General features: G+C 55.0%; 4 protein-coding genes across 5 annotated transcripts in view; 2 read left to right on the top strand and 2 right to left on the bottom strand.

The window, feature by feature from the left end:
• GABRR3 (gamma-aminobutyric acid type A receptor subunit rho3) overlaps positions 1–3,994 on the top strand; it is a 33,583-nt gene extending 29,589 nt beyond the window's left edge. For both annotated transcript variants that reach the window (XM_064643596.1, XM_064643605.1), the window contains 2 exons: positions 1,078–1,274; positions 2,258–3,994. In XM_064643596.1, the coding sequence (XP_064499666.1) occupies positions 1,078–1,274; positions 2,258–2,548 (488 nt within the window). In that variant the 3' untranslated portion in view covers positions 2,549–3,994. The remainder of the gene's footprint in view (positions 1–1,077; positions 1,275–2,257) is intronic.
• Positions 3,995–5,982: 1,988 nt separating this feature from the next.
• Positions 5,983–11,916, bottom strand: LOC135407038 (uncharacterized). Its single transcript, XM_064641728.1, has 16 exons — positions 11,667–11,916; positions 11,318–11,427; positions 10,813–10,954; positions 10,463–10,566; positions 10,147–10,295; positions 9,769–9,916; positions 9,337–9,524; positions 9,111–9,248; positions 8,733–8,847; positions 8,468–8,605; positions 8,039–8,215; positions 7,753–7,908; positions 7,492–7,593; positions 6,975–7,077; positions 6,636–6,704; positions 5,983–6,343 (listed from the first exon to the last, which is right to left on the bottom strand). The coding sequence occupies exons 1-16, from the start codon at positions 11,914–11,916 to the stop codon at positions 6,213–6,215; spliced, it is 2,220 nt and encodes a 739-aa protein (XP_064497798.1). The 3' UTR covers positions 5,983–6,212.
• Positions 11,917–12,966: 1,050 nt separating this feature from the next.
• LOC135407050 (uncharacterized) lies at positions 12,967–16,476 on the bottom strand. The gene is made up of 8 exons (XM_064641756.1): positions 15,845–16,476; positions 15,541–15,605; positions 15,109–15,426; positions 14,614–14,761; positions 14,309–14,373; positions 13,877–14,194; positions 13,376–13,529; positions 12,967–13,130 (listed from the first exon to the last, which is right to left on the bottom strand). The coding sequence occupies exons 1-8, from the start codon at positions 15,963–15,965 to the stop codon at positions 12,967–12,969; spliced, it is 1,353 nt and encodes a 450-aa protein (XP_064497826.1). The 5' UTR covers positions 15,966–16,476.
• Positions 16,477–17,382: 906 nt separating this feature from the next.
• LOC135407056 (uncharacterized) lies at positions 17,383–19,014 on the top strand. The gene is made up of 5 exons (XM_064641771.1): positions 17,383–17,472; positions 17,607–17,755; positions 18,197–18,344; positions 18,589–18,776; positions 18,865–19,014. The coding sequence occupies exons 1-5, from the start codon at positions 17,383–17,385 to the stop codon at positions 19,004–19,006; spliced, it is 717 nt and encodes a 238-aa protein (XP_064497841.1). The 3' UTR covers positions 19,007–19,014.
• The last annotated feature ends 2,104 nt before the right edge of the window (positions 19,015–21,118 follow it).

Consider the following 21,118-nt stretch of genomic DNA (forward strand, 5'->3'; position numbering starts at 1 on the left):
TTATAAGAAATTTAACTTCACCTTTAAAAACAACTTTTTAAATCTCAGTAGGCCATTTTTAATGTTGACAAGATGGTTTTGCTGATCATGTTCTTTATATATGGATTTCTGCAGAAGGTTATTCATCAGGAGTTCTATGAATAAAGCACACTTCATTAGTGTAAGTGTAAATAATTTATAGGCAATGTTAACAACAAAGTTTAAAAAGCTTAGCTCCCAAGCCTAGAGTATATGTATTTTAAATAAATTGATTTCCTCTTATATGGTATATATTTCAAACTCCACCTTTCAGCCTAAGGAAAGAGGGAGAGGGAAAACTTTTGTGTGTTCCAGTGGACTTGAACTAGTGTAGAACTGGAGAAGGGCTGCTCTGAGACCCAGCTGACAGGCCGGGGCTGTCTCACTTGAGATGTCTTCACTTCTTTAAAAGCAGGGCCTGAGTCAGGTGTTGGGGTTTTTTTTCTGAGATGGAACAAACCAAAATGAGAGGAATAGCTGATGTAAGAGGAGAGATCGAAAAGATGAGGGTGAAATTCTGGTCACACTGAAGTAAACAGTAATTTTTTTCTTAGTTTCAATGGATGTAGCATTTTTCTGCTGATTGTTTTCAGAGAGCGACCGAGACATACAAGCTGGTAAGTGTTCTCAAAAAGTACAGTTTGAGAAAGGATTGGTGGGGGGAATTGGTGATCGTTTAGGGATTCTCCTGGACAAGAAAGTGTGCAGTGGTGACCCTGGCTCTGGGAAGTGAGGGAAGCCCACAAACACCTGCTTTCCCTTCTCCACAGCGGTGCCCAAAGCTGCCACAGAAATGTGCTCCTTATGCTTCTCAAACACCATCCTTGTTTCCCTGCTGTGCTGCAGCTCTAACTGCATGCACTGAGCAGAGGGATGATTTACTGGTTTCAGCATTGCTTGTGATGGGTCCTTCATGGTTCACTCCACTTCTCAGAGCCTGTGTGATGAAGTTAAAGGCGGTGTCAGTCGTACGCCCTCACAAAGCCGAGCTGTCCAAGGGACGGTGATGAGCTGCACAGAACCAGCTGGTCAGTGTTAGGATAACTCTTTCTTTGGCAGGTATAACTACAGTGCTGACAATGTCAACCATCATGACAGGAGTAAGTGCCTCAATGCCTCAAGTGTCTTACATAAAGGCTGTGGATGTGTATTTGTGGATCAGCTTCCTTTTTGTCTTCCTGTCCGTCATTGAATATGCAGCAGTGAACTATCTCACCACGATTGAAGAGAGAAAGCAACTCAAAAAAAGGGGCAAGGTACAGTCCTCTGTGTTTTGTTGCCTTCAGAAGGCACCATAGAAGCCACAGAGTAATCCCCATACACCACTGTGATAACAGAACAGTAACTATCTCTGTGTCACTCCATATCTCACCTTTTTTTGACTTGGTTGAAGGGAGGAAATGTATCATTCTCTCTGAGATCCTGAGAAGCCCTGTGCTTTTTTTCCCTTCCTTTTCTTTTAGCAGATATTAGGGAATACTCACCTCCTGATTTTTTTCTCCCTTTTTTCCCCCCTCAGTGGAAGGTAACCTTCCTTCTGTTCTCAAATACCTATCTCAATTCCAAATCTCAAATATTAAAAAAGCGTTTTGCCTGTCTCTGGAACAGACCCCAGAATGCACTCATGTGATATTCCTTCCTGTTTTCTGTGAAGCAGAGTCCATTTCTCCTCTTCCTGCTTTGCTATTTTCAATTGGAAAGGTGGGTTTAATGATGCCTTTTTGTCCCAAGACAAGGTCACTTTTAGAAAAGTGTGCCTGAAGCAGAAATGGTCGCAAGTTAAACATCTGCTTTCTGTGAAGCGCTCGCTTAAAACTTTTGCTTCAAGAATATCCCCCCATGTAAACTCATTTGCTGGAATATCACAAGGGGAAAACCACAGAAAGGGTGCATGTGTTGCTCGTATGATCTGATGGAAATGTTTGAAGTCATTTCCCACAGCTCCAGCAGTGCAGACCTACAGGAGAGAGTTTGACTCTTCTGTTTCAGAAGCTGGGGCACGTATTGCCAGCCAGCAGCTGGCAATAATCAGTCAGACAGGAGTATTTTATCACGTGTACCCCCTTCCTTGCTCACGTCCTGCCCACAGACTGCCATACTGTGAGATAACCCTCTTCTCCATATGCTCTCTAAGAGGGAACGACAATGAAGGGAGAGCTTTCTTTACTTCCTCTTTTATTTGTTTATAATTTACTGAAATGTCTCCTGTAGACACAGACTAACTATTCTTTGTTGCCAGGCCTCAGGAGTGTATATGGATGCAGTGCAAGCCATGGCTTTTGATGGCTGCTTTCATGACACGGATGACATGGACCTGTCTGGTTTCTCAGACCCCTGTGAGGAGAATGAGACTCGGACGAGCGAAACCAACATCTCCAATGAGGAACCAACTCGCTTGAAGAAATCTCTGAAGGGAAACGTGGGCAGGATTATTTTACAGAACAATCACGTCATTGACACGTATTCCAGGATTATATTTCCCAGTGTATATATTGTGTTCAACTTTCTTTACTGGGGTTTGTACATATGAGCAAAAATCCTTGTAAGCGAGACGTTATTTTGCGTATGAGGGTAGAATCATACTTTGAAAACAATGCAACAGCAGTAGAGGAAAGGGTTAGAAGTTTCCAAAACAGACTTCTGCCTCGAACCTGGGCTGGTTTGGTTAGCAGCAAAACTGCTAATGAAAAACTTTCACATGTCTGGTTCTTTTTCAGCTGGACTGTGCAGTGCTTCACTGGGGCAATCCCACGCATAAGTTCCTCCTGTAGTAGCATAGAAGCAGTTTGGTCACTAAGGGAGCCCTTTGTCACCCACCTGAGCAGACAGCAGCTCCCACCTGAGGTATTATCCAGTCTCTATCTACATTAAATCATTCCTCTTCAATCAACCTTTCTGTTTGTTCTCCACTTGTGGTCCATTTTTGTAGGAATTGGCACCAATCACCTTCAGGTATCTCCTATCCTTGTTTCACTTGCTGCAACCTGGGCAACCTGTGTGCACCTCAGCAGCCTCTGTCCTCAGATGGTAACCGGGGGAAAAATATGGTTAAGCAGTGGAGTAGGGAACAGGAGAAAGCAAGAAGCAAGGCTGATGGGGCTTTGTAGGTTGTACATCGTCAACACCTCAAGAAAAACCCCTCACCCTTGTCAGCTGTCCATGACTCCTCATGGGACCTTTATTTTGGAGAAAATTTGCTCCCTAGTCCCTGAGGCAGCACAGGAACAATGTCCCAAACCCAGTGTCTTACAGCCACCTCCTGGGTGGATGAGCAGGATCTCTGGCACAAGCTGTGCCCTTCATGTGACACCCACACACCTCTGCCTCACACAGACCTGCTGTAATCAGCTGCTTTCTGCAGAACTGCCTGCGTGATGAACACAGGCTTTGAGAGATTTTAGAAAACTTTGTCAGGAGAACAAGCCAAACACATCTTCAGCAGAATCTGGTTCTGCTTTATGTTGCACATGAGTTTGGGGTTTTGCCCCCCCTCCTTCTCCCTTTGGCTTGAGGTTGAATATTAAGGTGAGGAGAAGCTGCACATGCCTGTTTGCAGCAGTGATCCTCAGCACAGGTCCAGGGACCTGGAACACTGAGACACACGGGAATAAAAGGAATCAGCTGTGCCAAAACAGACGTACATAGGAATGCTGTCAGTCTCAGATGAATCAAGCATGGAAACATCCTTAGGTTCAGGCTAAGGAGTTTGAATCAAGAATGTTCAGGGACACAGATAGAAAGTGTTCACAGCTCCAAAAAAGAATCAAGATTACTTTTGCCACTTTCCCAAATAAGAAGCGTTTTCCATTTACATTCACTGGGTTTGTCTGTCATTTAATGAACTGAGTTTTTATTTGGAAAGTCGGTTCAAAGGGATCACTTGTGGTGGCAAAAAAAATGTCACAAGGTAAATGCTTGGTCACTGCTTGGTCAAGGTTATTGGTCAAGGAAATGCGAATAAATTTGAAAGCCTGAATGTCTCTCTGGTTTATTTATTTATATTTACTTACTTTATTTTTTATTTCTGTATTTATTTTTCCTGGTCCCAGCTTGTTTACTCATAGCATGATGATGTCTCTTGCTTTTTCAAAAAGCTGCATTTGCCAAGGTCCCAGTTCCAGAGCTGGGGAAGCTGGTGACACACTGCACACTGGGTGACTGGAATCTCCCGGAGTGAGTGGGTACTTGGGCAGACAGTTGGCTGCCAGAAAACGTATCAGAGCTAAGACAGCTTTGATACTCTTCCAGGAAATCCTGCCATGGAAAGCAGATCCATAGCAGGAATGACAATACTGGAAACACACAGGCTTTGGCAACAGCAACAGCACATTAGACCTCAAGCTGAGCAAATGTGTAATGTAGATATATATGAAAATATACCATCACGGCCTGTTTCCTGCACTGCCATTGTGGAGGCATCCTGCACAGATCTTCCAGATTGCCCAAGAAGATCCCATCTAATTGCTCCAGATGTGTAATGTTTATCCTAAACTTTTCACATGAATATAACATCATTGTTTTCACATTATTTTTTATCTGCCTTACAAGAAGTATTTGTGTAGCCAACAGTGAATCCTCAGCCTCCAACAGAAAAAATTCCCAAATACTTCTTGACCCAAACCAGTTCCCTCTTACAAATTTCCTGCAAGATCTGCAGCAGCAGAAGCCCTGAGGGCAGCACAGCATGCCCAAGCCCTGTGTAGCCTGTCCAGCAAACTGGTCCATAGGTGGAAGTGTGAAAGGAAAGACATTCCTGCCTGCATTTACCTCCCAGGCACATCCTACACAGGCACTGGAGGGCTGCACAGCTTGCTTTGGTGGAAAAACTGTTGGCACTTCCAGCTGTGAATGTAATCATTGCAAAAAGGTTCTTCCCTTTGGGCAGGGACACTCCCACAATCAAATACAAAGATTCCTCCAGGACAAAAGGTGCCAGGACAGAAAGCTCTTTATGCCCACAGAATACCAAAACTGGCCCACCAACTGCACATGAGAGATGTAGGGTAAGGGCTTTCTTTCCTGGGTGGAAGGTCTGTCGTTCCCTTGTAGATGCAGCCTGGGCACTTCTTGGGCAGCAAGACCTTTCTGTGGTGGCACCTTTTGTCTGGCAGGAATCTTCATTTGTATCAGTTTTGGGGAGGTGGGACCAGCAATTGCAGCGCAGGGCTGAAAAAGGGAACAGCAGCCCCTTCCCCCAGGAAAGAAAGCCTGCAACCTTTGACTCTCTGGTGCAGTTTTTGGGCCAGCTTGGGCACTGGGTGGGCAGCAAGAGCTTTCTGTGGTGGCACCTTTCTCCTGGGAGGACTCTTCGTCTGTATGCAATTTTAGGAGTCGGGCTGGTAGTTTGAGTGCAGGGCTGAAAAATGAAACAACAGCCCTTACCCCCAGGAAAGAAAGCCTGGAACCTTTGGCATTCAGGTGCACTTGCTGGACCAGCCTGGGCACTCCATGGGCAGCAAGAGCTTTCTATCCTGGCAGCTCTGGTCTGGGAGGAATTTTTGTCTGTATGGAATTTTTTGAATTGGACTGGAAACTACAGCGCAGGGTTGAAAAAAGAGAACAACAGCCCTTTCCCCACAGGGTCTCCCCCAGCCCCACCAACCTGCCCAGCACCAGCGCAGCCCTGAAGGAGCTCCTCAGGAGCCACCTCCGGAGGCACCTCCCAGCCCTCAGCAAACCAGACAGCAACACACGGGCAGGCCACAGATGCTGCTTCCTGGCTGGCACAGGCCTTGTAGCCACCTCTGAGGATCAGGTTCTCAGGGATCCCCACAGCTCCAGGATCTGGCCATGCGCTCTGCTGGAAGTGTTGAGGCTCCAGCAGAACCCCACAATACCAAGGGCCTTTTGGGTACTTTCCCTTCCCCACTGCACTCCTTGGCAAGTGTTCCTGAGCACAAGGGCCCTTTTCCCCCCTTCCCCTGTGTGGACACCAGACTAAAAAAAACTTCCTGGGTCTCTATGTTTCATAAGATGTATAGATGTATTTGTTAGTCCCACACTGGTGTAAAAGGCCATCCTTGCAGAAAAGAGGCATTTTCCTCTTCAGAGCCAGTCTTGGAGCTGCTGGAGTTTGGAGCAGGGAGCTGTTTGTACAGCTCTTAGCATGTATAGTTTTGAATGGCCAGGCCTGCGATGGCGAGTCTGAGGTCATTGGTCATTCCTCTAAGGGCTGGAACAGAGAGGAATGGAGGCTACCGGAATCTGGTGGATTTAGATTTCGGTGTCGGTTTAGGTTTTGATTTCTGGATATCCCTGATGATTTTCAAGGTTTCAGCTGCACGCCTTGAGATGGCAGGGCTGTCAGCAGTCATGCCTTGAAGGGCTGGAACAGAAAAGAAGGGAGCCAAGATCAGAGCCAGCATCTGCAGGGACCCGAGGAGCCCCTCCTGGCAGGGCCTTCCCACCCAGCTCTTGCCACTGCCAGGAGGGAGCAGGGCCCAACGGGATCAGCCAGAAGGTGCTGGCCACTGATCACCCCGTGCCCCCGAAATCGCTCTCTGTTCTGTCCGTGCAGGGAGCAGAGCCCTCCACAGTTGGGGCAGGATTGCAACTCCCTGCCCAGGCTCTGTGCTCCTCCCACCAGCCCCTGCTGACAGCCCACTGCCCGCACTCACTGTCAATGATGACCTCTATGATGAGCTCATCCTCCTCCTGCCCCTTTCTCAGGTACTTGGCGGCGATCCCTGGGAACACAGATGCTGTCAGGGCCCCAGCGGCACAGCTCCCCTCCCAGCGGCGCTGCCGGCCCGGCCACACGCCCTCCTGCCCTGGCAGAGCTGAGCCCGGGGCCTTCCCGCCTCGGGACACCCCAGAGCTGGGCTGGCAGAGGGCGGCAGCAGCTGCTGGGGCACTCGGGGCTCCCCAGCACATCCCTGGCCCGCGTCCTGCTGCCGCTGCAGCAGCTGGGGCTGGGGCCGAGCTGCAGCGGGGCGGGGAGGGACCTTGTGGCTCACCAATGAACCTGAGGGCCAACTCTTGCAGGGGCTCCTGTGGGCTCTCCAGGTATGGCAGGGCCTGCCACATGAACTCCACCACTCGTTTCTTCTCGCTTTCCACCTGGAGAGAGCACCAGGGTACGTTGGGAAGGGTTGGCTGTGGCTCTGCCCACTGGCCGGGCGCTGCCTGTGCCCAGCACTGGCCTCCCCTGCCCACACAGCCCTGAGGCCCGGGCAGCAGCCGCTGGGGCCGGCTTTGGAGGGAGCAGAGGGCTGGCTGCTCCCCGGCAGCCGTGGGGTCGCCCTGCCCCACAGCCCAGCTGGGCTGGGGCTCCAGCAGCCCCCTGGCTCAGGGGCAGAGGAGCCTGCAGAGGAGCCCACATGCCCCAGGCAAGGCAGCAGCGGGTGGGGCGCAGGCTGCTGTCCAACAGGCGGCTGCAGCAGTGGGCAGGGGCACAGTGCCAGCCCCACACACTGGCCGTCGAGGACTGGGGGCTGCTCAAGCTTGGGGCTGGGCCTTCATTGCCATCCTTACCAGGCAGTTGCAGAACCGCCACGGCTTGTCCGCCTCCAGCAGGTTCTTGAGATCCCTTCTCTTCAGGAATCTGAGTGCACGAATCAGCACTTCCCAAGAGGCCTGCAGAGCAACAGGGAGCAGGACATGGCACCACAGCCCAGGGCACAGGACCCATGTCCCTGCACCAAGATCAGGAGGAGGCTGGAGCCCAGGAGGTGCCAGGGCAGGAGGCAGCCCTGCCCCCTCCCACGGGGTCACCAGAGTTCAGGAAGTCCTCACGTCTGCCAGGTGCTCGTTCTCATCATGCGAGAGGAAGAAGAGTGGCAGCAGGCTCTGGATCACGTGCGTCTGCAGGGGTTGTTTTCCCTCCTCCACTACCAACTTCAACATCTTTCGGAAGAGGCGAGTGGAGAGCAGCTGCACGTGGATGTTGTCCTGATGGAAAGGAAGAGAAAAAGATCTCAGCACCAGTTGCTCCAGGCTCACTGGGGCACAGGCCTGCAAATCCACAGGCTACAGTTTCCTGGCAGCACCCAGTGCCTGTGGGGAGGGCACAGAGCCTTACGTAGCCCAAGAGTGTCTGGAGTGCCTCAGCCAGATCCAGGGCAGTGGGGGTGGAGATTGGGATGCCTCTAGCCTGGACTTGATTGAGGAATACAGAGAGGGCCATCCTGACCAGCTCTTCGTCTGCATCCCACAGTAGTTCCAGGAGGCTTTGAGTCAGGCTCTGCACACCATCAACCTATGAGGAACACAGTGCTGTTCTGGGAAGCCATGAACGGCTGCAGCCCCAACCCTGCTCTGGCGGGGCAGCCCCATGTGCTGCCACGGGGCCCAGAGACCAAAGGCCTGTCCCGAGGGACTCGGGCAGCTGAGTGGGGAGGCAGCAGAGCTGGGAGCAGCTGCCACAGCTCCCGAAGCCCAGCCAAGCCCAAGCAACTGCGTTCCCCACCCCAGGGTCCCAGCATGGCTTCAGCCAACTGCCCCTTCTCACCATCGCAGGATCCTGGCTGAGCACCAGGAGGCCTCGGAGCGCCAGGTGCCGCCTCTCTGGGCACTCACTCCTGAGGTGCCTTGAAAGGCTCTGCAGAATGCTCTCTCCCCAGTCACTCATGTCCAGGCAGTCCAAAACCTGAAAGGCACGGAGCAGTGACGGGGTGCCCGGCTGACAGGAGCCCAGACCCACACAGGGCTGGGCCCTCCAAGTGGGCAGAGAGGTGGAAGCAGCTCGGCCAGGCAGCGCTCGCCATCAGGCTCACCTCCACCAGGAATGCCACGATGAGGACCTCCAAGTGGGGCTCCTCCCTGCTCAGCAGCTCCAGCAGGTGGAGTGTGATCCGGGAACACAAGAGGCCGGAGACACGGCTCATCTCCCTGCCAGGGGGAAAAAGGCACCCATTGACCCTGAGCCCGGTGGGCAAACCTCTCCCAGGATGGACTCGCATAGGCCTGGTCTTTCCCCAGGACAAGAGCACTCTGGGAGCTGGCTCCTCCTGTGCACCCGCCTCTCTCAGCCTTTTCCACTCTGCTTGCCCATCCCTCAGTGAAAGGCCCTCTGGCCCATGACCACGGGCACTGTAGGGGTGCCCCGTGCGCAGGCAGAAATGACAGGGGCAGTGGGGACAAGGGGGTCTCACCTGGCCAGCAGACCCACGGCGTAGTGGTGGGTGTCAGCGCTGAGGAGCGTGTCCCAGCCGCACTTGCGTTCCATTGAAACCACAACTTCCTCACACTCCAGATGGCAAAGCAGGGCCTTCAGGGTCAGCACCACAAACCTGTGTGCAGAGCAAAGCCCAGGTCATGCTGGGAGCCCTGACCCAGCCCCAAGGGCACAGAAGGCAGAGGAGGACTGGGATGGAGCACCTGTTGGGCTCGGTGGGAAGGTTGTGTTGCTCCCGGCATCCCCTCCAGAAGGTGTTGACCTCCTCTGGTATCTGCTCTGTGCTGATGAGAACTTGGAAGAGCAGAGCCACGAGGAGATGGGGGGAATACTCTATCCAAGACTCTGGGAACCAGAACATCTGCAGAATGTCCCAGATCACCATGGTTGCCTGCAAAAGATAAACCACCCGGACACAGCTCTCAGTGCCAGATGTCCATGTGGCAGGGCCCGAGCGTGGCAGAGAGATGCCAGGGAGGATGCAGGGGGAGCACCTGGCCTGGTGCCCCTGAACCTGCCCCTAACCTACATTTCCAGCCCAGTGCCTGAGGCAGGGAGATGCAGTGCTGGGGGAGGATGGAGAGCCACCGGAGAGGTGACCTGGCGGGGAGCAAGAGCCCTTTCCAGAAACTCACAGCCAGGGCAAAGACATCCATTGTGTCCCCGTCAGAGGTGGACATGCTGTGCAGTGGCCAGTCCTCCATCACACAGAGCAGCTGTGGCAGCACCTTCACCACTGTCCTTCCTGATGAGGTGATGGTCCTCCACATGATGGCAGCAGCTCTGTGGGAACCAGAGTTCTGTGTCAGGAGGGTACCGGCCAAAGTGCCTTGAGGAGCAGGGAGGGAGCATGGCAGCAGGACTGGGGCTGACATGGCAGGGCTGGGAAACAGAGGGGCCAGAGGGCCCTGGAACTCTCCGTCCCTCTTGCTGACCACACGGGACGGGATGGACAGGGTGATGTGCTCTAAAGTCTGGTGAGCCCCAAGCTCCAAAGGCAGGGGGTCCTGTACCTGTCACATGATGGGGCACAGTGCAGGAGGGTCACCACAGCATCAGCAGGGTGTTCATCAGTCACACTCAGAAATTCCATCAGCAGCTTCTCTTCTGGAGTCACACTGCCTGTCAGTCTCTGGTGCACGTTCCTGACGAAGGCTGGAACCTGGAGGAGGCATGGGGGAAAAGAGGCCAACTCGCCCAGCTTCCCCGAGAAGTGCTTCCCTTCCAACCACACTGTGCTGGCCTCAAAGCCTGAGAGGACCCCAGAAGAGCTGGCTAGAGGAGCCACACCATCCCTGGGGGCTTGAGCCCTGGCCACAGGATGCTTACTTGCTTTGGATCAGAGACACCGTTCTCCTCAGAAACTTCCCGAGGAGGAGCATCATTCACGCTCTGAGCGGGCCTGCTGTCGGTGTCTGCAACACTGACCCGGCCTGGATCTGGTAAAGAGTGAGAGTGGTCAGAGCTGAGGGGCTGCAGGAGAGGCCAGAGAACACAGCCCAGCCCTGTGCTCCACAGGCAGGGCCAGCCCCGGGATGTTCAGTGCATGGACCTGCTGGGGGAACAGTCCCGGGCCCTGTTCCCCCCTCCCCTTCCCTGGCCATGTCCACAGGGTGTGGGATGGGATGAGCCCCATCTGGCTGCAGCCACCAGCCCTGTGGCCCAGTTGTGCCACTCACCCTCCTGCAGAGGCTGTGACTGCTCCACCTCTTCAGGCTGCTGTTCTGGGGCAACTCCAGGGCCTTCCTCCTCCTTCACGCAGGCCAATTGGGGCACACTGGAGGGTCTCTTCTCCACGCCTCTGTCGGACTCCATGGCTTCCTGCAGGAGAGATGGCACAGAAAAGCTCTGGGTCACCAAGTCCTGCAGAAGTGCCCTGAAGGCTCCTGCAACAGAAGACTTGGGAACTCTCCGGCCCATCAAGTTCCATGGTCTGGCCTCGAGGGCACCTGCCACAGGGACTGAGATACCCTGGAAAAACTCCAGTTCACCAAGTCCCACCCTCTGGCCTGGAAGGGGCACGTGGGAGAGTGGCCAGAGGGAGCAATTTGCCCAACTTCCCCCAAGAAGTGCTTCCCTTCCTACCACACTGTCTGGGCCTCAAAGGCTGAGAGGGCCCAAGAGAGCTGGCTAGAGGGGCCACACCATCCCTGGGGGCTTGAGCCCTGACCACAGGATGCTTACTTGCTTTGGATCAGAGACACCGGTCTCCTCAGAAACATCCTGAGGGGAAGCATCATTCCTGCTCTGAGCGGGCCTGCTGTCGGTGTCTGCACCGCTGTCCTGGCTTGGATCTGGTAAAGAGCGAGAGTGGTCAGAGCTGAGGGGCTGCAGGAGAGGCCAGAGAACACAGCCTGGCCCTGTGCTCCACTGGAAGGGCCAGCCCTTAGATGCCCAGTGCATGGAGCTGCCGGGGGATCAGTCCCGGGCCCTCTTCCCCCTCCCTTTCCTTGGCCATGTCCACACGGAATGGGATGGGAAGAGGCCCATCTGGCTGCAGCCACCAGTCCTGTGGCCCAGTTGTGCCACTCACCCTCCTGCAGGCGCTGGGACTGCTCCACCTCCTCAGGCTGATCTGCTGGGGCAACTCTAGGGCCTTCCTCCTCCTCCTCCTCCTTCACCCAGGACACCTGGGGCACACTGGAGGGTCTCTTCTCCACGCCTCTGTCGAACTCCATGGCTTCCTGCAGGAGAGATGGCACAGAAAAGCTCTGGGTCACCAAGTCCTGCAGAAGTGCCTTGAAGGCTTCTGCAACAGAAGACTTGGGAACTCTCCGGCCCATCAAGTCCCATGGTCTGGCCTCGAGGGCACCTGCCACAGGGACTGAGATGCCTTGGAAAAGCTCCAGTTCACCAAGTCCTACCCTCTGGCCTGGAGGGGGCACGTGGGAGAGTGGCCAGAGGGAGCAAATGTCCAAGTTTCCCCCGACAAGTGCTTCCCTTCCCACCACACTATGTGGGCCTCAAAGGCTGAGAGGGCCCAGGAGAGCTGGCTAGAGGAGCCACACCATCCCTGGGAGCGTGAGCCCTGGCCACAGGATGCTTACTTGGTTTGGATCAGAGACACCGTTCTCCTCAGAAACATCCTGAGGGGGAGCATCATTCCCGCTCTGAGCGGGCCTGCTGTCGGTGTCTGCACCGCTGTCCTGGCTTGGATCTGGTAAAGAGCGAGAGTGGTCAGAGCTGAGGGGCTGCAGGAGAGGCCAGAGAACACAGCCCAGCCCTGTGCTCCACAGGCAGGGCCAGCCCTTAGATGCCCAGTGCATGGAGCTGCCGGGGGATCAGCCCTGGGCCCTCTTCCCCCCTCCACAGGGGGTGGGATGGAATGAGGCCAAGCCGAGAGCAGCCACCAGCCCTGTGGCCCAGTTGTGCCACTCACCCTCCTGCAGGGGCTGAGTCTGCTCCACCTCCTCAGGCTGATCTGCTGGGGCAACTCCAGGGCCTTCCTCCTCCTCCTTCACGCAGGCCAATTGGGGCACACTGGAGGGTCTCTTCTCCACGCCTCTGTCGGACTCCATGGCTTCCTGCAGGAGAGATGGCACAGAAAAGCTCTGGGTCACCAAGTCCTGCAGAAGTGCCCTGAAGGCTCCTGCAACAGAAGACCTGGGAACTCTCCGGCCTATCAAGTTCCATGGTCTGGCCTCAAGGGCACCTGCCACAGGGACTGAGATGCCTTGGAAAAGCTCCAGTTCACCAAGTCCCAGTCTCTGGCCTGGAGGGGGCACGTGGGAGAGTGGCCAGAGGGAGCAATTTACCCAACTTCCCCCAAGAAGTGCTTCCCTTCCTACCACACTGTCTGGGCCTCAAAGGCTGAGAGGGCCCAAGAGAGCTGGCTAGAGGGGCCACACCATCCCTGGGGGCTTGAGCCCTGGCCACAGGATGCTTACTTGGTTTGGATCAGAGACACTGTTCTCCTCAGAAACATCCTGAGGGGGAGCATCATTCCCGCTCTGAGCGGGCCTGCTGTCGGTGTCTGCACTGCTGTCCTGGCTTGGATCTGGTAAAGAGCGAGAGTGGTCAGAGCTGAGGGGCTGCAGGAGAGGCCAGAGAACACAGCCTGGCCCTGTGCTCCACTGGAAGGGTCAGCCCCGGGATGCCCAGTGCATGGACCTGCTGGGGGATCAGTCCTGGGCCCTCTTCCCTCTCCCTTTCCCTGGCCATGTGGAAATGGGATGCGAATGGGATGGGAAGAGGCCCATCTGGCTGCAACCACCAGCCCTGTGGCCCAGCTGTGCCACTCACCCTCCTGCAGAGGCTGTGACTGCTCCACCTCTTCAGGCTGCTGTGCTTGGGCAACTCCAGGGCCTTCCTCCTCCTCCTCCTCCTCCTTCACCCAGGACACCTGGGGAATGCTGGGAGGTCTCTGCTCCACGCCTCTGTCGGACTCCATGGCTTCCTGCAGGAGAGATGGCACAGAAAAGCTCTGGGTCACCAAGTCCTGCAGAAGTGCCTTGAAGGCTCCTGCAACAGAAGACTTGGGAACTCTCCGGCCCATCAAGTTCCATGGTCTGGCCTCAAGGGCACCTGCCACAGGGACTGAGATGCCTTGGAAAAGCTCCAGTTCACCAAGTCCTACCCTCTGGCCTGGAGGATGCTCGTGGAGGGCAGTCAGAAGGAGCAACTTGCCCACTGTCCACTGAGAAGTGCTTCCCTTCCCACCACACCATGCGGGCCTCAAAGGCTGAGGGGGCCCAGCAGACCCAGCTTGAAGGTCCACACAGTTCCTGCCCACAGGCTGCTTACTTGAGCAGAGACAACTCCATCCCCAAGAACGTCCCAACTGGGAGCATCGGGCAGGCACTGAACGGGTGTGCTCTCAGTGTCTGCGATGCCCTCAGTCGTTGCACCGTCAGCCTCCATGGTGAGCTCAGGCAGCGCGGTGTTGGAGTTGGTCCCGTCATTGGTCACCGCGCTGTCACAGTTTCCTGTGCCATCAGCTGACACGGTGCCGACATCAGGGTCTGGCTTGAGCTCACTCGGCGTGGGGTCAGGCTGTGCCATGACCTCAGCTGGCATGATCCTGGTCTTTCTACGCCGAATACCCAAGAACGTCAGAAAGGCCTGCAGAAGAATAGAGAGCAGGGAAGAGGGGGATGTGCCCTGGAGAGCTCAAACAGCGGTGCCAGGCTGAGCAGGGACAGCAGGCCCAGCCCAGGAGGCTGTGGCTGCAGGTACCTGTGTTGCCCTGCGGAAGCGGCCACGGGCACGGTCCTGCTCTTGTGTCCGGTCCCGTCGTGGATCTGGTGAAGAGTGAGCGCAGTCAGAGCTAAGGGGCTGCGGGAGAGGCCGGAGAACACGGCCCAGCCCTGCACTCCACAGGCAGGGCCAGCCCTGGGATGCCCAGTGCATGGAGCTGCTGGGGGATCAGCCCTGGGCCCTCCTACCCCCTCCCTTTCCCTGGCTGTGTCCACATGGAATGGGATGGGATGAGGCCCAGGCAGCAGCAGTCACCAGCCCTGTGGCCCAGCTGTGCCACTCACCCTCCTGCAGGGGCTGAGACTTCTCCACTTCTTCAGGCTGCTCTGCTGGGGCAGGCCCAGGGCCTTCCTCCTCCTCCTCCTTCACCCAGGCCTGCTTGGGCACGCTGGGAGGTCTCCGCTCTATGCCTCTGTCGGACTCCATGGCTTCCTGCAGGAGAGATGGCACAGAAAAGCTCTGGGTCACCAAGTCCTGCAGAAGTGCCTTGAAGGCTCCTGCAACAGAAGACTTGGGAACTCTCCGGCCCATCAAGTTCCATGGTCTGGCCTCAAGGGCACCTGCCACAGGGACTGAGATGCCTTGGAAAAGCTCCAGTTCACCAAGTCCTACCCTCTGGCCTGGAGGATGCACATGGAGGGCAGTCAGAAGGAGCAACTTGCCCAGTTTCCCCCGAGAAGTGCTTCCCTTCCCACCACACCATGCGGGCCTCAAAGGCTGAGGGGGCCCAGCAGACCCAGCTTGAGGGGCCACACAGTTCCTGCCCACAGGCTGCTTACTTGAGCAGAGACAACTCCATCCCCAAAAACATCCCAACTGGGAGCATCGGGCAGGCACTGAACGGGTGTGCTCTCAGTGTCTGCGATGCCCTCAGTCGTTGCACCGTCAGCCTCCGTGGTGAGCTCAGGCAGCGCGGTGTTGGAGTTGGTCCCGTCATTGGTCACCGCGCTGTCACAGTTTCCTGTGCCATCAGCTGACACGGTGCCGACATCAGGGTCTGGCTTGAGCTCACTCGGCGTGGGGTCAGGCTGTGCCATGACCTCAGCTGGCATGATCCTGGTCTTTCTACGCCGAATGGCTAGGGATGTCAGACAAGCCTGCAGAAGAATAGAGAGCAGGGAAGAGGGGGATGTGCCCTGGAGAGCTCCAACAGTGGTGCCAGGCTGAGCAGGGACAGTAGGCCCAGCCCAGGAGGCTTTGGCTGCAGGTACCTGTGCTGCCCTGCAGAAGTGGCCACGGGCACGGTCCTGCTCTTGTGTCCGGTCCCGTCCTGGATCTGGCAAAGGTGAGCACGGGTCAGAGCTGAGGTCTTGCAGGAGAGGCCAGAGAGCACAGCACAGCCCTGCGCTCCACAGGCAGGGCCAGCCCCAGCATGCCCAGTGCATGGACCTGACGGGGGATCAGCCCTGGGCCCTCTTCCCCCCTCTCCTTCCCTGGCCATATCCACAGGGGATGGAATGGGAAGAGGCCATCTGGCTGCAGCCACCAGCCCTGTGGCTCAGTTGTGCCACTCACCCTCCTGCAGGGGCTGGGACTGCTCCGCCTCTTCAGGCTGCTGTGCTGGGGCAGTCCCAGGGCCTTCCTTCTTTTTCTTCCTCCTGAGGAACCTGCACAGGCTGATGCGTCTCTCTGCCATCTTACAGTTGGGCCTTGAGGGCACCTGCTGCAGGGACAGGAGACGCCAGGGAAAAGCTCTGGGGCACGAAGCCCCAGAGAATGGCCTCGAGGGCACCTGCCGCAGGGATGGGAGACACCTCACAAAAGCTCCGTGTCACCAAGTCCCGCGGTCTGGCCTCGAGCACACTTGCACAACAGAAAAACCACCAAAACGCTACGGATCAGGAAGGAACGAGTTGGCTGTGTGGGGGCTCCACACAGCACCGCTCTATCCTGTCTGTCCCGTCGCACGCTCCGAGGAGCACTGAGGCGTGGCCACGTCACCACCAGTACTATGTCCTCACGTGTCACAAAGGGCCCTGTGACACCCTGCCCTGTGCCATCCCATCAGCCATGCCCACCGTGTCACAAAGGGCCCTGTGACACACTGCCACATGCCCTGGGGACTCCCCCAGCCCGGCCAACCTGCCCCAGGTTGGAAGGAGTCCGTTCTCCAAAGTATCTAAGACAGCTGCACATGAACTTTAGGCACAGCTCAGAAACTAAGCAAACCCTCCCCTGCTGTACCTGCCCACGGCAGCAGAGGGAGCCCCCTCGGCTGCCAACACAATCACAAGTGGGAAGGGCACTGGGCCTCCACAGAAGCTGGCACGGGCTCCATGGGAGAAGTCCCAGCTGGTGGCCTTCCCAAACATTGGGCTGGGACACACAGAAGGAACGTGGGGGCGAGGGCACAAATGCTGCTCCCACCCCATTGGTTGGGGCTGCACCAAATTCAGCAGCTCTGGCAAGTCCTCATCGAAGGAGACCTGCCACTGCCCTGAGTCCTGGCAGGGCTGGTGCCCGTCTCCTGCCCCACAGAGCTGTGCCCCCGGGGGACTTCTCTGCCACAGGGCAGCCAAAGCCAACGGGTACTGATGTCTACACTCTTGCAAGGGGCTGTTGGGAGCAGCAGCTGGAGCAATTGGTGGCCGTGCTCAGCATCTGTCAGAAGGCAGAAGCAGGAATCCTTGCAGGATTGATTTTTGCATGGAAGCGATGACCTGCAGCACCAAATCACCATCCATTGCTGAGTTTCACATGAAGTTTAGACTGCTCAGAGATCCTGTCAAGGTTCCTTGTGGACTTTTTTCTTGCATTCTGCAAAATAAAAGCTGTCCAGTCTGATGTTCAAAGCTCCAGTTGTTCTGTGTCCAACTGCGACTCCCAGCTGATATCCAGGGCACTAGGGAGAAGTGAAGGGGATAGGGAAAACAATGGGATGCAAACCTGTTCTGTGTCTCTGATTAAGGTGCCAGCCCACTGAAGGAGCAGCCAAGACAAGTACTGGCAGCAGACATCTTCTGCCAGTTGCTGCTCTCTCATGGAGAGCATGTGTTCCCATGGGTCCAGAACATTTGATCCAAGAGCAATGGGGTGCCATGCATTGGTAGGGAATGGGTACCGACAGCAGGCCCGCTCAGAGCGTGAATGATGCTCCCCCTCGGGATGTTTCTGAGGAGAACGGTGTCTCTGATCCAAAGCAAGTAAGCATCCTGTGGCCAGGGCTCAAGCCCCCAGGGATGGTGTGGTCCCTCTAGCCAGCTCAGTCTGGTGGGAAGGGAAGCACTTGTTGGGGAAGCTGGGCAAGTTGGCAGCTCTTCCCCCATGCCTCCTCCAGGTTCCAGCCTTCATCAGGAACATGCATCAGAGACTGACAGGCAGTGCGACTCCAGAAGAGAAGCTGCTGTTGGAGTTTCTGAGGGTGACTGATGAACACCCTGCTGATGCTGTGGTGACCCTCCTGCGCTGTGCCCCATCATGTGAAAGGTACAGAACCCCCTGCCTTCGGGTCTCAGGGCTCACCAGCCTTTAGAGTACATCACCCTCTAGATGTGTGGAAAATCAACTTTGAGATTCTGTGTAACAGTACTACCAGGTGACTACAAGCAACACACATAAATTTTGCTATAGTTAAATTTTAAACTCTCCTTTAAGAGCCCAAAAGCTGGCTTTCATGGACACTGACCACCTGCATTCCCTTAGACCTTCCTCTTTTAACCAGTCTCCCATGTTTAACTAAAGCCATACTTCTGCTTTGTTTCTGGCCGTCCTATGTGGTTGGCCAGAGGGACGGAGAGTTCCAGGACCCCCGGGCCCCTCTGTTTCCCAGCCCTGCCATGTCAGCCCCAGTCCTGCTGCCATGCTCCCTCCCTGCTCCTCAAGGCACTTTGGCCGGTACCCTCCTGACACAGAACTCTGGTCCCACAGAGCTGCTGCCATCATGTGGAGGACCATCACCTCATCGGGAAGGACAGTGGTGAAGGTGCTGCCACAGCTGCTCTGTGTGATGGAGGACTGGCCACTGCACAGCATGTCCACCTCTGACGGGGACACAATGGATGTCTTTGCCCTGGCTGTGAGTTTCTGGAAAGGGCTCTTGCTCCCCGCCAGGTCACCTCTCCGGTGGCTCTCCATCCTCCCCCAGCACTGCATCTCCCTGCCTCAGGCACTGGGCTGGAAATGTAGGTTAGGGGCAGGTTCAGGGGCACCAGGCCAGGTGCTCCCCCTGCCTCCTCCCTGGCATCTCTCTGCCACGCTCGGGCCCTGCCACATGGACATCTGGCACTGAGAGCTGTGTCCGGGTGGTTTATCTTTTGCAGGCAACCATGGTGATTTGGGAGATTCTGCAGATGTTCTGGTTCCCAGAGTCTTGGATAGAGTATTCCCCCCATCTCCTCGTGGCTCTGCTCTTCCAAGTTCTCATCATCACAGAGCAGATGCCAGAGGAGGTCAACACCTTCTGGAGGGGATGCCGGGAGCAACACAACCTTCCCACCGAGCCCAACAGGTGCTCCATCCCAGTCCTCCTCTGCCTTCTGTGCCCTTGGGGCTGGGTCAGGGCTCCCAGCATGACCTGGGCTTTGCTCTGCACACAGGTTTGTGGTGCTGACCCTGAAGGCCCTGCTTTGCCATCTGGAGTGTGAGGAAGTTGTGGTTTCAATGGAACGCAAGTGCGGCTGGGACACGCTCCTCAGCGCTGACACCCACCACTACGCCGTGGGTCTGCTGGCCAGGTGAGACCCCCTTGTCCCCACTACCCCTGTCATTTCTGCCTGCGCATGGGGCACCCCTACAGTGCCCGTGGTCATGGGCCAGAGGGCCTTTCACTGAGGGATGGGCAAGCAGAGTGGAAAAGGCTGAGAGAGGCGGGTGCACAGGAGGAGCCGGCTCCCAGAGTGCTCTTGTCCTGGGGAAAGACCAGGCCTATGCGAGTCCATCCCGGGAGAGGTTTGCCCACCGGGCTCAGGGTCAATGAGTGCCTTTTTCCCCCTGGCAGGGAGATGAGCCGTGTCTCCGGCCCCTTGTGTTCCTGGATTGAGGAGGATCACAAATCTGACTGGGAACGATTCAAGGCCTAGAGAGACGTTTATGGGGCCTGAGAAGACTATTACTCCACAGACTGACTTGTTGTTCCCCAGTTTATTACCAGTTTTATACCATATTGTAATGTACCCCTATGTTATTCCCTATGGTTTCCCGCCTGAACTTGTTTACTCCCTTGTTCTCCCCGGCTTTCCCGCTCATCTCTCACTGATTGGCTGAGGGTTGCTGCAGTGCAGAATGAGCTCCTCTTGATCACTTCCCTTGGATACCCCTAAGTTACACCCACCTTTCCCCTGTCTCCCTATCCTGTCTTACCCTGGGTTGTCAATCCCATGCTCTGCCCCAGTTATGAAACCTCCCCTTACCCATACCCTATATAAGTCCCTGTCTTCCCTTAATAAACTGGCATTGCACCCAGACTTTCAACTGTGTCTGAACCCTTTTGTGTGGTGTCGCGTCCCTATCCCTTATACCCTCGGGCCGTGGCACTCAGGTTCCTGGAGATTTCTCCAGGACCTGCGCAAACTGAATGAAGTCCTGGAGCCAATGGGAGCCCTCCAGCAGGGGATGCCTTCTCCATCTATGCTCCCTGCTGAATGGCCCCTAGCAGTGATTGATATAAAGGACTGCTTTTTTCATATTTATCTTAATCCATCTGATTTGGTCAAATTTGCATTTTCAGTCCCAGCCATCAACGCTTGTGAACCCCATCACAGGTTCCAATGGAAGGTGCTTCCCCAGGGGATGAAAAATTCCCCGACACTATGCCAGATGTTCGTGGCAAAAGTGTTGGAGCCTATTAGGCAAAAGTTCCCACAATCGATCATCTTCCATTATATGGATGATGTACTGATTTGCGCTAAAACAGAATCGGTAGTTGAAAAGACTTTGAATGCAGCGATTTCGGCTCTAAATTCTCAAGGATTGGAAGTATCCCCTGAGAAGATACAGAAGGAAGCACCCTGGAGGTACCTCGGACTCTAAATTACCTCTAAAGCTATCAAACCTCAATCAGTCGTGATTGAAAAGAAAGTCCAAAATTTAAATGACCTCCAAAAACTATTAGGAGAGATCAATTGGACCTGACCAGTATTGGGGATCACAACTGATGATTTGCACCCCCTATTCAATCTACTCAAAGGAGATGCAGACTTGTCCTCCCCTAGAACTCTGACTCTTGAGGCCGAGAAAGCCCTTTCCATGGTTGAGAAAAAGATATCAGAAAGACAAATAGGCAGAAAGATGGAGGGACTTCCATCTTCTTTAATTATAATCAGAGAGCACAGACAGCCATTGGCCATATTAGGCCAATTCTCAACAGATACTAAGGACTTCTGTTTGTGGGAGTGGATCTTCCTCTCACACCAATTTTCTAAAACAATTGTCACCCTAGCAGAAATGATTGGAAAACTGATCTTCAAAAGACGCACCAGATGTTTGGAACTCAGTGGAGAGGAGCCGAGTTGCATCTACCTCCCACTGACTTCCGAACAACTGGAACAACTGATGCAGAATTCCACAGATTTTCAGATTGCCATCGGAGACTATCCGGGAGAAATCAAATTCCACCTCCCGGCATGCCCATTTTTACAAAGACTAATTCCAATTCCAGTAAAACTAAAAATTATACAATCGGACATGCCAATAAAAATGCAAAAACATTGTTTACCGATGGATCTGGGAGAACCGGAAATGCAATAATTGTCTGGCAAGACAATGGTAATTGGCAACAAGATATTCATAAGGCCCAACGTTCTCCCCAAATCGTGGAAATGTCAGCAGTTGTTCGCGCCTTTGAAATTTTTA

This window comes from Pseudopipra pipra, chromosome 2 (genome assembly GCF_036250125.1).
Source record: "Pseudopipra pipra isolate bDixPip1 chromosome 2, bDixPip1.hap1, whole genome shotgun sequence".
NCBI lineage: Eukaryota > Metazoa > Chordata > Aves > Passeriformes > Pipridae > Pseudopipra > Pseudopipra pipra.

Coding starts and splice junctions, on each gene's coding strand:
- LOC135407038 (XM_064641728.1), bottom strand. CDS start 11,916: ATGGGCCGGAGAGTTCCCAAGTCTTCTGTTGCAGAAGCCTTCAAGGCA. Junction 8,216..8,467: donor TCAGCCAGGATCCTGCGATG/GTGAGAAGGGGC, acceptor TGTTCCTCATAG/GTTGATGGTGTGCAGAGCCT. Junction 7,078..7,491: donor GGCGGTTCTGCAACTGCCTG/GTAAGGATGGCA, acceptor TGCTCTCTCCAG/GTGGAAAGCGAGAAGAAACG.
- LOC135407050 (XM_064641756.1), bottom strand. CDS start 15,965: ATGGCAGAGAGACGCATCAGCCTGTGCAGGTTCCTCAGGAGGAAGAAA. Junction 14,762..15,108: donor ATGGAGTTGTCTCTGCTCAA/GTAAGCAGCCTG, acceptor TCTCTCCTGCAG/GAAGCCATGGAGTCCGACAG. Junction 13,131..13,375: donor GTCACAGCCTCTGCAGGAGG/GTGAGTGGCACA, acceptor GCTCTTTACCAG/ATCCAAGCCAGGACAGCAGT.
- LOC135407056 (XM_064641771.1), top strand. CDS start 17,383: ATGGGTACCGACAGCAGGCCCGCTCAGAGCGTGAATGATGCTCCCCCT. Junction 17,756..18,196: donor TGTGCCCCATCATGTGAAAG/GTACAGAACCCC, acceptor CTGGTCCCACAG/AGCTGCTGCCATCATGTGGA. Junction 18,345..18,588: donor TGGATGTCTTTGCCCTGGCT/GTGAGTTTCTGG, acceptor TATCTTTTGCAG/GCAACCATGGTGATTTGGGA.